Genomic DNA, 15,671 nt, shown 5'->3' with positions numbered 1-15,671 from the left:
GTTTGTTTCTATGTATTTGATAGAGCTGCTTTGACTCCCTGTCTTAGTAGTGTGTCCTAATATAGAAAAGCACATGCATAAGTTGGGTGCGGCAGATGGAGCTTTAGTTAATTGCCTGGGCAGGGCAACCTTTGTGAACTGCTTTGATGGGCTCTCAGTTATGGTTTTCCCACTCTGTGGCTCTGTGTGGGGGAGGACTACGGCCACCGCCTGGCCTCTGGTGTTCTGTCCAGGAGGGACCTGTCCTCGCACTCTTGCCCTGATGCCAGACACTTCAGTTTCTCCTCATATGCCACTGGTGATCTTCAAGCTGCTGCCTCAGTGCTGGAGCCCAGTTAGTGAGTCTGAGTAAGTCATAAGTTGGTTGTGGGCTCTTTAAGAGGAGATGCCTGATAAGTTTGCAGTTTCTTCGACTACCCCACCTCCCACTGGTTTTTACAGCCAGAGTTACAGAGACTTAGATTCCTGGCACTGGGTCCCTGGACCAGGGGATCTGGTGTGGGGCTGGGATCCCTTGCTTCTGTGCTATCCCTCCAGATTTTTATCCACCACCATGGGTGTTGGACCTCCTGTTCCGCTTCTCCATGTGTCTGCCCCTCCTACCTGTCTAATGAATGCGACTTCTTTAATTCCTTGGTTGTTGGACTTTTCCTACAGCTCGATTTCCTGGTGATTCTGGGTGATACTTATTTTATAGTTTAGTTGTAATTTTTGCTGCTGTTATGGGAGGACGCGAGCTGTATTTACCTACACCTTCATCTTAATGAAGTCTTCTTTTTGTAGACTTTTCTGTTCTTACTCTGAATTGGATAGCTTGGCTGGTATAGAATTACAGTTTGAAGATAAATTTTCCAACCTGTTTTTGAAAGTTATCATCCCTGGTTTGTCTATTTTTTTTTTTTAATTGCTGTTAGGTTTAATATATTCTAATTCCTATTCCTTTGTATGTGTTTTACTTTTAAAATCTTTCAGAATTGGCTTTTATATCTAATGTTTTATATGTTCTGGTAATGTGCCTTTGCAGTTTTTTTAATCCTTTGTGCTGGGTACTTCATGGACACTTTTAATATGGAAATGTTTTTGAGTTATTTCAGTGATGATTTCTTCTCCATTTTCCATTTTCTTTCTTAATGAATTCTTTAGACCTTCTGGACTGGTCCTATAATTTCTTTAAAAAAGATTTTATTTATTTATTTTTAGAGGGGAAGGGAGAGGGAGAAAAGGGGAAAAACATCTCATTGGTTACCTCTCACACACACCCCAACCCAGAGACCTGGCCCACAAACCAGGCATGTGCCCTGATGGGGAATTGAACTAGTGATCCTTTGGTTCGCAGACTGGTGCTCAGTCTACTGACCCACACTAGCCAGGGCTGATCCTGTATTTTTTAAAAATACTTTCTGTCCTATTTTATAATTCTTTGTGTATAGTGTTTTCTAGGAAATTTCTGCAAGTTTATGTTCCAAATCTTTTATTGCCTTTTTCATTTTTGTTATAGTTTTAATTTCTAAGACATTGTGTTTTGTGTTCTTCCCCACCCCTTTTAAAAACAGGATCCTGTTCTTAGTTGATGTAGTATCCTTCCTTATTTCTAAGGAGTTTAAGGATAGTTTTTTTTGATGATTTCATTTCTTTAGATAGTCTACTTCCTCTGATTGACTTCTTTTCCCTTGTTTCATTTGGACACTGTCTTTTGTGTAGATATTTGCCTTTGATGTTTGGTGATCTTTATAGGACTCATATTTAACAGCACACCCAGAAAAGTGATTATACTCTCTCTAGGTATGGGTAAGCTTGGTAATAGTAGGGACTCAGGGTGACCTGGCTAGGCTCTTTCCTTGGGGATCCTTGGTATTGAAATCTAGGTCTTTCTCTTAGGCTAGTCATTTTTCAGAGAACAATCTGCAGATTCCTGCCTGGAAAGTGTAAGCCTGGATTCCAGTGTTGTGAGAATTGAGTAGAGAAAGAGAGCTAGGAGTCTTGGCAGCTAGGTGTCTCGCCAACTCATTGTTTAGATGGAATTTCACTTCTCCTGTTTTTAGTGTATTATCCCTTTACTGAGTGTGCTTAGTTTCTCCTAATCCAGAAATAGTCTGTGTTACCTTTACCAATGAGTAAACCTCTAGCCTTCTGGACTTTTGTTACTAGTTCTGTTTTTAGCTTGACCTTTATCCTAATTTTCAAAAGGGCCTGATAAGCCAATTCCAAGCCTTTGTACGAGGTGGGGTTCTGTAGATGCTTCTTAACTTTCTCTCCTAGTGATGGTTAGGGTTGGTAGTGATAGCAGTAAGGGTTGTATTTTTTAAATTGGGCAAATATGTGGGGGCTTCGCTATTAAGGACCTGGAAGAAGAAACACTACACTTTATACTTTCATTGATTTAGTCCCACCAACCCAAATTTTTCAGTCTCTATCTATTCTTATTTTTTTCCTGTGCCTTTATAATATCTTCTCATTCCTAGAATTTTTTCCCCTTTTTAAAAAGAAAAGATCGATGCTAGCAATACACGGATGCATTCTTGTAAAAATTCAAATAATAGAAGGTTGAAGTAGTCCTTCTTGATTAGAACCCTGTCCTTCATCTGCCCTTGTTTTTTAGTGTATTGTCTTTTGAGAATTCATCGGTTTTCCTCCCTATCCATTTATCTCTAGTTCTCTCCTCTGTGCTTCTAATTACATATATACATGCAGTTGCTATGTTGCACACATTGTGACAACGTTTTTATTTACTATTACATATTGAACATATACAAATACTAACATATCAGTCCTTAAACTACTGCTTGGTATTTCATTGATTACTCTCTAGTTTATTTACTCATTTCTTCATTGATGGATATTAGGAATTTCCAATTGTTTTTTACTTTTACAAACAATTCTGTAATGAAAATTCTTGTATTTGCATCTTTGCATCTTAATATTTCTGTGGGGTAGATGATGAAAAGAGAACTATTGCGGTAAAACACGTGCCTATTTTGAATTTTAATGTTTATCTTGCCTTTTGGGAGTAAGTACTGTCATCACAGTGTGGGATAGCATTCCTCACACTGTCTTTTGTGTTTTTGTTTTTTTATCGAATAGGGCAAAAGAATTGAAATTCATCTTAACTTGCTTTTCTTTGATTGTTTTGGAAATTGGACATCTTCCTATATATTACTTCATATTTCTTCTTTGACTTGCTTGTTCATACCATTTGCTTATTTTTCTCTTTTGATATTTGTTGATTACTAAATAAATTGGTAGGAGTTGTTTTTGTATTCTGGGTGTTTTTATGTCATCTACATATTTTCGAAATATTTTCACCCATTCTTTTACGTATGCGTGGTATCTTTTGCTATATAGAAGTTACACTTTTTGATTTAGTCAAATTGTTAACATTGCATTTTAGACTTTTGGTTTTATCCTCTTTTTAAATGAAAAATCCTGTAGAACTATACATGTGGATACGTTATTTGCAGCTTTTAGCTACTTTTGATTGAGGGAAATATGCAACCCGTGGTTGCATAAATACATCCCCTGTTAGCTGTTTTCCTCAATCAGAAGTCTGAAGACTTAGAGCTATTTGCTGTGGTTCTCTTGCCTTTTTCCTCATGGTTAGAAGATGGTAGCTATATTTTAAAGCAACACAGCTGCATTGAAAGCAGTAAAAAGGGGGAAAGGGATGAGACTTTTATTAGGAAAGCAAAGCTTTCCAGAAGTTCTGCAGTTGACTTCTTCTCATATTTCATGGGCAAGCCTAACTGCATCCTTAAGCTTTTCTTATGTTTTTGGTAAAGATGGGAAAGGGAGAAAATTATAGGAAATAGTGTTTCATGTTCCCACTGGTGATACCTGCCACAATGTACAAACTTAATTTATATAAACACTAAGAAGATGTTACTGATTGAAATTAAATTCTACTTTTAGTCCCTAAATATTTTATGTGTTATAATTGTTTTAGGACTCCAGTTCAGTTGTAGAATGGACCCAGGCCCCAAAAGAAAGAGCTCATCGAGGACCGGAGCATGTGAACAGTTATGAAGCAGAGTGGGACATGGTTAATACAGTTTCATTTAAAAAGAAACCACATACTAATGGAGGTATGAATTAAATCTTTTGAAATCTTCAACTGATTTGCTGCAATATAATGTAAACAGAAGTGCAAAGCAATTCTTTCAGATTCTTCAGAAAAAAAGGATGCTTTGGTTGATACATATAACTCATATTTTTTTAGTTATATTCTCTTTTCTTTTCTCTTTTTGTTGTTTTGTTGATTGTGAATTCATGAAAAAAGGCTTTCAAAACCTTTTTCTGTTTTGTAGTTATTTAAGGCAGAAAATAGAAACACTTTAGAAAATTGCTTCGGCTTTCTCTCATGCACTTTTTTCTTAATCTAGTAGAATAAAAAATAATGTTATTTTATTCTGAAGCACCAGGGGGAGATGGTGTATGCTACTAAACCATCTGTTCTAATTTCAGTGTTCACTGGGATCTTCAGAGCTCACACAGTCTCCCCTTTATACAAGTTCAGTGACTCTTCTCTTTTATATGTATTTAAATTTGTACTTGCTGTGCAGCAATTATCTGCCTGTATACAACAGCAACGAAAAGCCAGGCTTACAGCCTGATAGAACACATATACTACTGCAAACGTGATCTTAGCTAGCCCATTTGTGATGTGTAGCCAGTTATTTGTGATGGAGCTCTTTTAAAAACATTAAACAGTTGTATAGAGTTAAAATGTTTTTTTTTTCCTATTGATTCATTCGTATTTCATAATGAAAAGTATATTTTAACTCTTTAATGATTTTGATCTGAATATAGGAATTCATCCATGTTTACTAGATTCAAAAAGGCTGGCCAGAACTTATTGGAGTATGTTTTGCTACATTTATATAGCATTGTTACTAAGTAAATTTTATTTTTATATGTGGCCTGGGGAATAATTCTCATATATAATAGTTGTGTTTTGAACTATATCATTTCTTGGAAACAGTGGCAATTAAGAAGTAAATTGTAATTCACAAGATGCCATTATGAAACATTTTCATATTTTTATTTGTTTAATTTTATAAAGATTTTACTTATTTTTAGAGAGAGAGGAAGGGAAGGAGAAAGAGAGAGGGAGAAACTCAATATGTGGTTGCCACTCATGCACCCCCTCACTGGGTACCTGGCCCTCAACCCAGGCATGTGCCCTGACTGGGTATTGAACTAGTGACCCTTCGGTTTGCAGGCTGGTGCTCAATCCACTGAGCCACACCAGCCAGGGCCATTTTCATATTTTTAAATAGCATTTTAAAATAAATTTCTTGTTCATTATTATAATCTTTTTTTTTTTTTAACTCTTTGGTGATTCGCAAAGAAAACTTGGAATAAACCTTTAAAAAATTGAGTATCAGGGACTTACTTAACTTTACATATATATATATATATATATATATATATATAAAATATATATTTATGTTTCCATTTAAAAAAAATTTTTATTGTTATTCAATTACAGTTGTATGCCTTTTCTCCCCATCCCTCCACCCCACCCCAGCTGAACCCACCTCCCTCCCCCACAACTTTATATTTCTTAAGAGTTTCTGCTGCTAAGTCTTTGTTTTTATGTACCAGATCAAATGTTTGGGAATACATATTCCCAGAGCAACAGACTGCCGGGATTCTCTAAACGCAGTATCTAAAATGTCATATCGTTGATGTTAATTCAGTGTGTTGGAGATGTTTTTCACACGTGTTTGGTAACGTAGTAAGTTCATCAGAACTAGTTTTGTTTACCTTTCTGTAAGGATAAAGAAGAAAATTTTAGCTAACTCTTGGTTTCTGTTAGTTTTTCTTTGTAACCATTTATTTCTGGTTAGCTATTAGTGATAGATTAAATTGAAGATTACTTTCATGTTGCCTTGATATTAGATTATTCATTTATTCTAAGCATTTTGAGTACTGATTGTATGTAGTCACTCTTCTAGGACCTGGAGATGAAGTTGTGAACAAGATAAAGTTCCTGTTCTCATGAAGCTTATATTCTATTAAAGGAATGTCTAGAATTGACTTGAAATGTTTCTCTTATCATTTATCAGCAGTTTAAGGAAACGTGTGAGGCATTTTCTATTTTATTTAATATGTAATGTGTGTTGTCTCTCATTAATGAAGGAAAATCTGTGTAAAATTTTTGCTTTTGAAAATGTACAAACTCCCTCATGATTCATATAACCTGCATTTATTATTTAATATTCTCCACATGATTTTCTTACATTAATTTGGGTTAAACACTTTTTGCATAATTTAAGAGTTTTATGTAAAGAATTGTTTATATCTAGTTATTCATTGCTCTTTTGCTATGAAAATATTTTTGGTCTTTGCAGATCATATAATAATATGTATCCTTTCTAGGTAGTCCAAGTATATTCACACTTAAATGATTCATGAAGACGTTGGAATTGTAGAATTGTTCTCATTTTGATTTTAGCTCGTAGTAGTGTTATCAGCTTTATATAAATTCCAGTAAAACATGATGTGTAGTAGCCAAGTGGGAACATGGCACTTAACCTAGTTGTAGCCTTACATATGAGTTCACCATTTGAACTGGTGTGTTACTTTAGCCTTTCTGGGGTTCCTTTGAAAGGGTACTTGCCAGAGTGTCCATGAAATAGTGATTGTGCCTGTATTCCTTACAGGTAGAGATTTCTGTAAGTTACAGATTTCTTTGCGTCAGTTTAAAAGATCTTTTGGAGGTGATGGAGCTATAGTGTTCCTCACTATATAAGAAGGTGATATACATGCAGGTTAATACCAATTGACCTATGCTTTGGTTGAGTTCTAGAAGCATGTATTATCTATGCAGTTTATCTTTGTAGAACTGATAGTATGGGACAGAATTAATGAAGATCTTGAATAACAGAATAGTATGACACTTCTTAGGAAATAACATTAGGGAAAGGATTTTTAAAAAATTTCGGAGATGTGACATGCTTATGTCTAAGTTAAAATGTTAAAATAAAATGATTGGAAATTATAGATTAGAAATTAATTATATGCATTAATGAGAGAAGCATAACATTTTCCCATTCTCTAAATTTTTATTTAAATAGGTAATCTTTAAGTTGCTTGTTATCAATTATGATATTGTTCATACACTTAGGATTTAAAGCTTCTGTAAACAGCCCACAAACTCAGAAAATGCTTTATTTTCATATAACTATAGTTGGTTTGAACTGAGGTCTTAATTTAGTAACAGATTGATTTAGCAGGAAGATTTAATGTACTCATTCTCTTTGAAACATTCACAACTTAGAGATCTTTTCACTCTTAATTCCCCACTGTTTTTTGGGGTTTTCAAAAAATAATAGTTTATTCATTCCAATGTAATTATTTTGCTGGTATACTTACCCATATTCTACTAGTGTAATCTAGTAGAAATAGTTGCAAAAGGAAGTAAGGGAAATAAAGGCTTTGATTTTGCTTTTTGTTTTAAATGACTGTCCAAGAGCATCATACCATTCATATTTGGGGAGAGTGGAAAAGATGAACATTTTTTGAGTATTTACTGTATATTTTGCACTGTACCTAGTTAGTTGAGAGGTATTGTGTGTCTTAATTCTTAGAATAACATTGGGAAGTAAGTATAATTATCTCCATTTTACAGATGAAGAAATGGAGACTCAGAAAAGTTCAGTTATTTACTCCGATCATTCAGTTTGTAAGGTGGTGGTGCTGCAAATTCAGACCAGCCAGCCTGCTTTCAAAACTGTGTTCATTTTGGGCAAAGCTTATATTTAAATGTGGATAACCTTTCAGATTTCTGTGCAATAGGGTCATTATTTAAGAAATTATTCTTTTAAAAACTATGATGCCATTTTTAATACAGGTGGAAGCCATAGTGATAATGGTATAGTCATACCCTAGGGTCAACAAATTCCTGTTAATCAATCATGAAGATCACTGTGAGTACCTTTTAAAAAGGTGAAAAAAATTTTTTGCCCCACTTTCTTATTTTTAAGATACTCCAAGTCATAGAAATGGGAAAAGCAAATGGTCATTCCTGTTCAGTTTGACAGACCTGAAATCAATCAAGCAAAGCAAAGAGGGTATGGGCTGGTCATATCTGGTATTCTGTCTAAAGGACGACGTCGTTCTCCCCGCTCTGCACTTTCATCAAGGAGACAGCAAACTACTGATTGACTCTCTTGAAAAATATGTGGTATTGTGTGAGTAAGTATCAAATTACTTTCTACTTATTAAAATTGAATTGTTGTGTTGGTCCCAAGACAAAATATTTTTACTTGTCATTGGATATCAGTAACCTGTGTGTGTATCAGGGCACAAGCAGTTTTGATTTTTCTGAGGTTTGACTGCTTTGGATGAATAACTGCATAAAATTTTTCCATTTGAGTGATGTGTATCAGCTACCTATCACCTTATTACTGTTTAAAGAAAAGAGTGTTCTGTATTTTTATGCACATTTAAATGAATGATGATTCATCAATAACTTACGGATTATGTATTTACCAAATTTACCTTTTATTACATAGTTTCTTTTAAACGTAGAATTTTTATCTGAAGTGTTGCAAACTTTAAGTTGGGCCCTTAAGTTTAAGCCCTTTATAATTTATAAGTATGGCAGATAGGGCTTCCTCATTTTTCAGAAATCTTGTATCTTACATTTATTCATCTCTGTGCCTTTGGATACACATAGTCTCTCTTGCTTTCGCTGTCATCAGATATATTTTGGGTATCAGTTATGTTCAGAGCACTGTGCTAGTTGCTTGATATTTAGTAGTGAACAAAACAGGCACATTTCTGGATATCTGAGAGTTTCCATCCTTGTGAAGGTTGCCAACCACTAAATGGCATTAAAACTCAGGACCTAAGGTGGAGGAGGTATGAGGTAGGTACTTTGGCATCTCCCAGGAAGAGAGGAAGTGTACCTCATTCAGATTGCAGATTGGGTAGGAGTCAGGGAATACCTTCTGAGGAAGTGACATCTAAATTCAGACCTCACAAATGAGTGAACATTAGCATGAAAGGGAAGGAAATATTAAGAGGGAGAGATGTTTTAGGTAAAGGGAAGAGCGTAAAACGTGGTGTAATGTCAGAACAGTAATTGAATATCACAGGTTTGCATAGTGAGGGAAGGGAGGGTGCCAAATGCAGAGATTAGACCAAAGAGCTGGGAAAAGGCCAGAACATGAAGGAGTTTGTAAATTACATCAGCAAGTTGTTGCAGTCATCCAGACGAGATTATAATGGCATGAAATAGGAGGGTGACAAGAAAGATCCAAGTGTTAGACAAATGTTTAAGGTTGGAGTTTGTGACTGATTGGATATGTGGAGGTGAAAAGAAGGAAGTTGAGATTTTTTAGCATGGGGAACTGAAGGGATGATTGTTAACTTCATTAATAATGTCCTCACTTTTTAATAGAAAATAGAGAAATGCTCTTACTTTATCGTACCTAAATTTAGATTATATAAAAAGCTAGGAGTGATCCAAAAGTTGGAAGACATTGACATTGTGTTCTTTGTGTTTTCTTGAATGAAATTACTCCCCTATCATGTTGATCACTTCTGCCTGGCACTAGGTATGCTGATCAGTACCATTAACCGTAAGAAAGTCCGGTCTGATTGGTAGTACTTGGATCTTGAACTTCAAGTGAGCAGCTATGAATAGGCTACCACCCAAGGGGTTAAATAGATTTCAGGAGGGGCACTGTCATGATTGAGGCAGAAGGTTTGGCTCTCTGAATAGCAGGTGTTAAAGACTTGGGGTTTTAGCTGTATAGCAAGCTCAGTATTAATCAGTGTTGTGATGTAACAGGCATAAAAGAGCTCACTCAGTCTGAGACTTGATTAAAGCATAGAATCGAGGATGAAGTAGAACCTCTCTGCTCTTCACTGGTGGGGTCATACTTTGGAGAATTAGTTTTAAGCATTTCTTTTTAAATGTGTTAGACTAACTACTACACAGAAAATATGACTAGTGTTATGAAACAATCAAAATGTTATCATGAAAAACATTAGAAGGATGTGGCAATTTAACTTGAAGAAGAGGAGTTTTGGTGTAACATTAAATAAAACCCAAACTTCCTGCCCTATCTTGGTTCTGTTCATCTCTTAAACCTCATCTCACACTATTCTGTTCTGTAGTCTAGCCACATGGTTTTCTTTCAGTCCCTAAAGCACTCAGTGCTTTCTTGCTTTAGGGTCATTACATGTGCTGTTTCTTTTATGTGGAATATTTTTTTTGATTTCTGATCGTGGAGGTCTGAGTTTAATGGCGCTTCCTCGAGGGGCTTTCCTGCATGTCTCCTCTCCCATTGTCTGTAGGTTCCCATGCGCGTTCCTTTTCACTGTCTCAGTCCCTTGTTAGCTTCCTTCATGGCCCTTAACAGAGTAAAATAATTTTGTCTATTCTTTAATATTCTGCTCTAGAGTGTAAGTCCATAAAGACAGGGATTGCTTCTGTCTTATTTACATTGTCTCCTGAGTTCTAGCCACAGTGCATAACACATATTTGCACAGTCAATCTTAGTTGAATGAATAAATGGCACGTTAACTTCTACAAATAATTTTGAAAGTGTTGTTATAATAAGTAAATTGTACATTTGTTTTGTGTGATTCCAAAGAGAAAAATAGAAGGAAACAATTTTAGTCCAAGAGGTAGGAGTTTTCTATCCTGGATGGGTTCAAGGATTTACAGCAATCCCGTTATAATGTACTGTGTAGCTTGAAGGTGTGCTTGTGATGTTTTAATGAGGGCTCTGAGTGAAACTTTTGCTTTCCTGCATTTGTAAATAGTTGAGAAATAAATACAAAAATCAGACAGTTAGTGATAAAAAATATACCATTATTGGTGAGGCTTAGATACACGGCTGCATAATAATTCACCCCGAATTTGTTTTGAAGTCAACTAGTTTTTGTCACTTTTGGACAACTGCAGGTCTCCCTAGTGAGGACAGATCACTTACAGTGGGAATGAGAGTAGACTAGAGACCACTTTTTCTGTTGGCAGGCAGGTCAAAGAGAAGGACAGAGCTGGGTGGGATTATGCCAGGAATCCATCTTATTCTTTCGTGATCTCAGCAATCAGATGTGTCCCTGTGAGGAAAGAGAGTTTTTTAGAACAAGTGCCTATTTCCATTTGGAAACATGAAATTATGGGAATGCTGTTCCTCTTTCTCCCCCTATTTTTTTTTAATTCAACAACTAATTTATTTTGAGGAACTGTGCCCAGTTCTGGAAAGAGAGCAATAATGAAAAAAGATATGAACCCTGCCTTCATGGATTTTGTACTATTGTGGGAGAGACTAACATTGCTTATACAAATATGTGTAAATTTTCAGCTGTAGTAAGTTTATTTGATAAGAGACATATAGCATTATGAGAGCATATAATAGGATAATTAATAAGATAACATACATACATAATTTTTTGTGTCAGTAGTAATTGAAGCCCTGAGAGAAGATGAGATTAAATAAGTGGAGAATAAAATGGAACACTATATGAGCATATCTGATTAACTACTGTCTTTAATGACCTGGTCAGAGAGAAAAAGCAGAGGAGACTAACCTCCTTACACTTTGTTCTCTTGTCTCTTCCCATTCTCTTGCCTTTTCCCATTGGGCTTTATCATTAAGTATCTGGTCAATCAAGGATGTGGCTGTTTTGGGGTGAGGAGATAGCAGTTTAAAGTAAGTCCTTCGAAAGCTACACCCCAGTACCAGGCACTCCTCCATTGTGTATTCTTCTGTGACAGTGGGGGTCAGTTTACTCTTTGCCACCTGAAGGGTTTATATGTATACGAATAGTACATCAGGTATTTTAACTCCAAGGCTCCTCTGTCCTTGGAGTTCAATTAGCTGAAAATTAGCACTCCCTATTCTCTTTCCTATCATAAATTTTGACCAATTACTATGAGCCTCATAGTTCACCAGAGATTATATGTTCAGTCCAAGTGTTAGAATGTAGATAATCCAGACAAGCAGTCACCAATATAAAAGAAGTCTCAAATTGCCATTATCAGATACTTAGGGAGATATTAGAGTTCATTATTATTTGTGTTCATTAGTTATTATCCAAATAAATGGAATTCCCAATTAAGTTAAAGTCCAAAGAAATAAAAATCCCCAGATATGCCCCCTCCCATTTTTTTTTAAACTGGGTGTCAGCCATGTGGCTCTCATTTTCTGTCACTGTAGTAGTTATCCTAAGGAAAACGATGTTTCTAGAGTCATATTTCTGTGGTAGAGATTGTTGTAGAGACCAAAAGGAGGAAGAGTAGTCTAGGAAAACCTTGGTTTAAACATCGTCACTGGGATGCCAGCCAGTCTATGTCTGGACACTCCCTCCTTGTCTTCCTCTGAGTTCAAAACCAATAGAGGAAAAATCAGTCAGGCCATGTTATTTTTTTCTCTCCTTAATGTAAATTGAAGAATGTGGCTTGCATCTTTGGCCATGTTGTCTTTCTAACACTTCCCCAAATGAATTTAATGGCATGAACACACAGATGGGTAAAAAAATGAGCTGCAAATACATTTTTGTGACCTTTCTGGAGCCAAGTTGGTTGTAGGATATGAATGAAGGTTATTGTTTCCACTAAAATTATATTGTGTATTCGCCCTGGCTGGTGTGGCTCAGTGGATTGAGTACCAGCCTGCAAACCAAAGAATCTCCAGTTCGATTCCCAGTGAGGGCACATGCCTGGGTTGCGGGCCAGGTCCCCCCAGTAGGGGGTGCCCGAGGGGCAACCACACATTGATGTTTCTCTTCCTCTCTTTTATTCCCTTCCCCTCTCTCTAAAAATAAATAAAATCTTTAATAAACACTGTAAAAAATATATTATATATTGGGCCATTTTTGTATAAATACATAAATTTCCAAGCAGTAAAATGTTCTTCTTAAAAGCCAAACTCATTGTATCAGTTATTGACAAGATTAAGTTACATACCCTCATTTATTTCCTGTGAGAGATATTTATCTCTCATATGGAAAGGGTTGTTCATATGGAAAATACAATTAATAACTAATAATACAGAATAAACTCTTGTGTACTCACAACTGTAAACCTAATTTTGCCCCACTTTGTATGAGCCAATCTTATGTATAGTTTTGTTGTAAATATTATGTACCCTTTTAGTAATCTTCCTGATTGATAACTTTTGCAATGAAATTTTTACTGCTTTATCTTTACATATTGGTCATTCTCAGTGGCAATATAAAATAGTTACTTCTGCATCTCAGTGCACACACATTCTTAAATTCTAATAATTTCTGAACTTATACTGAGGTCTTTGGGAGAGGCTCCCTCAAAAGCTTGGGAAGTACTTGAGAGTTTTTAGGAGATAGGCTTCAATAGTTGTGATACTAGACTATGGATTTCTTTAAGCCATTTAGTGGGCTCTGGTAGAATTACTAACATTAGTACCATTAAAAGTTTTGTCTTACTACTGCAGTGAGCTTGAAAGTCTTGAATAATGTTATCATGAGAGATCAACTTCCTAAAACCCATAATAATTCCAGAATACATAAATATAATACTTATAAATCTATAACATTGAATCTTCCCAGATTAAATCAATGTGATAACCTGGCAGGTGGAAATGAACAATATTTAGAATGCCAGCCCTCTTTTTGATGAGCTCTGCAATTGCCTACCAATATACTACTTGTGTTTTGACTTACGTACTTTAAAAAAATGTTTTGTTGATTTCTTTAGGGACAACTAAGTCATAAATTTCTTATATCTCTCCTCCTAGAGCTTCTCCCAGCCCCTCTTCATAGAGCATTAGGTATAAAAAAAAATCCTTCCTTTTTAAAAATTATCTGTGGTTGCTTGTTTGTTAGGCAGTCATTTCTTCCATTCTACAGTTTCCTGGCTATAGCTTTAGGTTTGTAGCTGTAATAATGATCTGAGTCGAGATAGTTGAAGGTTGTACATTTGTTCCCCTTCTCCACACAAAGCTGGTGTTTTGACTTCATGACCAATTTTTATTTGGATTTTAAAGAAATAATTGGACTTAATTTATTGTTAGAAACAAAATAATAAGTACTGTGCCAGCAGCTAGGAAAAACTGTTGTCTACATCAGTTATTGTTCTGGTGTCACACTTAGAAGTTGATCTGTCATTTGAAAATACCTTGTGAGAACCCCTAGGTCTTCCTGTTGAGTGTGACCCCATAAGTGTTCAAAAAACGCTGTTTAATGAAAGTTGAACATTTTCAAGTGATGTTTCCCCCCTCCTTCCAATGACTCAACCTCAGCTACTTTTAAAAAGCCAAGGGGCTTAACGCTCCTATTGTCTCTGTAGATTAAGTACTGTTTCTGAATATCTAAGAATAAGATACTGTTTTGGATTTCATATTCCCCTTCCATTGCTGTTGCATCCTGTTATGTGAGAATTGAGAGGAGATAACTGTTATTAAAGTTTTTATCTCAAACATTTATAATACACTAGAGATAGATATCAGCAAAATAACATTTAACTTTTATTTTAAACACAAAACTTGTGGGTTCATTATAACTAAGTTATCAAACTTATTGAATAGAAAAAATGGATAATTCATCTGATTACTTGAAATTAGACAGCTGTCTATTTGGAATGAATTTTATTTGTTCTGTAGCTGTTAAGAAATAGGAAAAACTTGTGTGCAAAGTTTGATAAACAAGAACTAAAAAATATTACTGAACTGTATGTTATAACCTTCTTAAATATGTTTGTGTGTCTTAATAATTATGGTGAGCATAATTAATGATCTTTAACAGAAAATTAATCTATTGTATCTTATAATTTTTTATATCAGAATTAGAATTTAAAAATTTTTTAAAAGTATATTTTATTGATTATGCTATTACGGTTGTCCCATTTATTTCTCCCCTTTGTTCCCTTTCACCTGCACCTGCACACCCCCTCCCACCAGAATTCCCCCTTTCCTTAGTTCATGTCCATGGGTTGTACATGTAAGTTATTTGGCTTCTCCATTTCCTATACTATTCTTAACCTACCCCTGTCTATTTTGTACCTACCATTTATGCTTCTTATTCCCAGTACCTTTACCTCCATTCTTCTCCCCACCCCCTCCTTGCTGATAACCCACCCTCCATGTGATCTCCATTTCCAGTTCCTGTTCTGTTTGCTTAGTTTGTTTTTGTTTTTGTTTGGGGTTCAGTTCTTGATAGTTGTGAGTTTGTTGTCATTTTCCTGTTCATATTTTTGATCATCATCTTTTTCTTAGATAGGCCCCTTTAAAATTTCATATAATAAGGGCTGGGTGATGATGAACTCCTTTAACTGTACCTTATCTGAGAAGCACTTTATCTGCCCTTACATTCCAAATGATAGGTTTGATGGATATCAAAAGATCTTGGATGTAGGTCCTTGCCTTTCATGCCTTTGAATTCTTTCCAGCCCCTTCTTGCCTAGAAGATTTCTTTGGAGAAGTCAGCTGATAGTCTTATGGGAACTCCTTTGTAGGTAACTGTCTTTTCTCTTGCGGCTTCTAAAATTCTCTCCTTATCTTTAATCTTGGGTAGTGCAATTATGATGTGCCTTGGTGTGTGCTTCCTTGGGTCCAACTTGTTTGGGACTCTCTGAGTTTCCTGGACTTCCTAGAAGTGTGTTTTCTTTGCCAGATTAGGGAAGTTCTCTATTATTTTTTCAATTAAGTTTTCAGTGTTTTAGTCTTCCTCTTCTC

General features: G+C 35.6%; 1 protein-coding gene across 2 annotated transcripts in view; it reads left to right on the top strand.

Annotated features, from left to right (window-relative positions):
- Positions 1 to 15,671, top strand: part of TBC1D15 (TBC1 domain family member 15) — a 67,188-nt gene that overhangs the window by 22,071 nt on the left and 29,446 nt on the right. For both annotated transcript variants that reach the window (XM_024576482.3, XM_024576483.3), the window contains exons 4-5: positions 3,941 to 4,079; positions 7,986 to 8,196. In XM_024576482.3, the coding sequence (XP_024432250.1) occupies positions 3,941 to 4,079; positions 7,986 to 8,196 (350 nt within the window). The remainder of the gene's footprint in view (positions 1 to 3,940; positions 4,080 to 7,985; positions 8,197 to 15,671) is intronic.

This window comes from Desmodus rotundus, chromosome 3 (genome assembly GCF_022682495.2).
Source record: "Desmodus rotundus isolate HL8 chromosome 3, HLdesRot8A.1, whole genome shotgun sequence".
NCBI lineage: Eukaryota > Metazoa > Chordata > Mammalia > Chiroptera > Phyllostomidae > Desmodus > Desmodus rotundus.
Note: the sequence above shows the minus strand (reverse complement) of the source record. Positions and strands in the feature narration are given on the sequence as shown.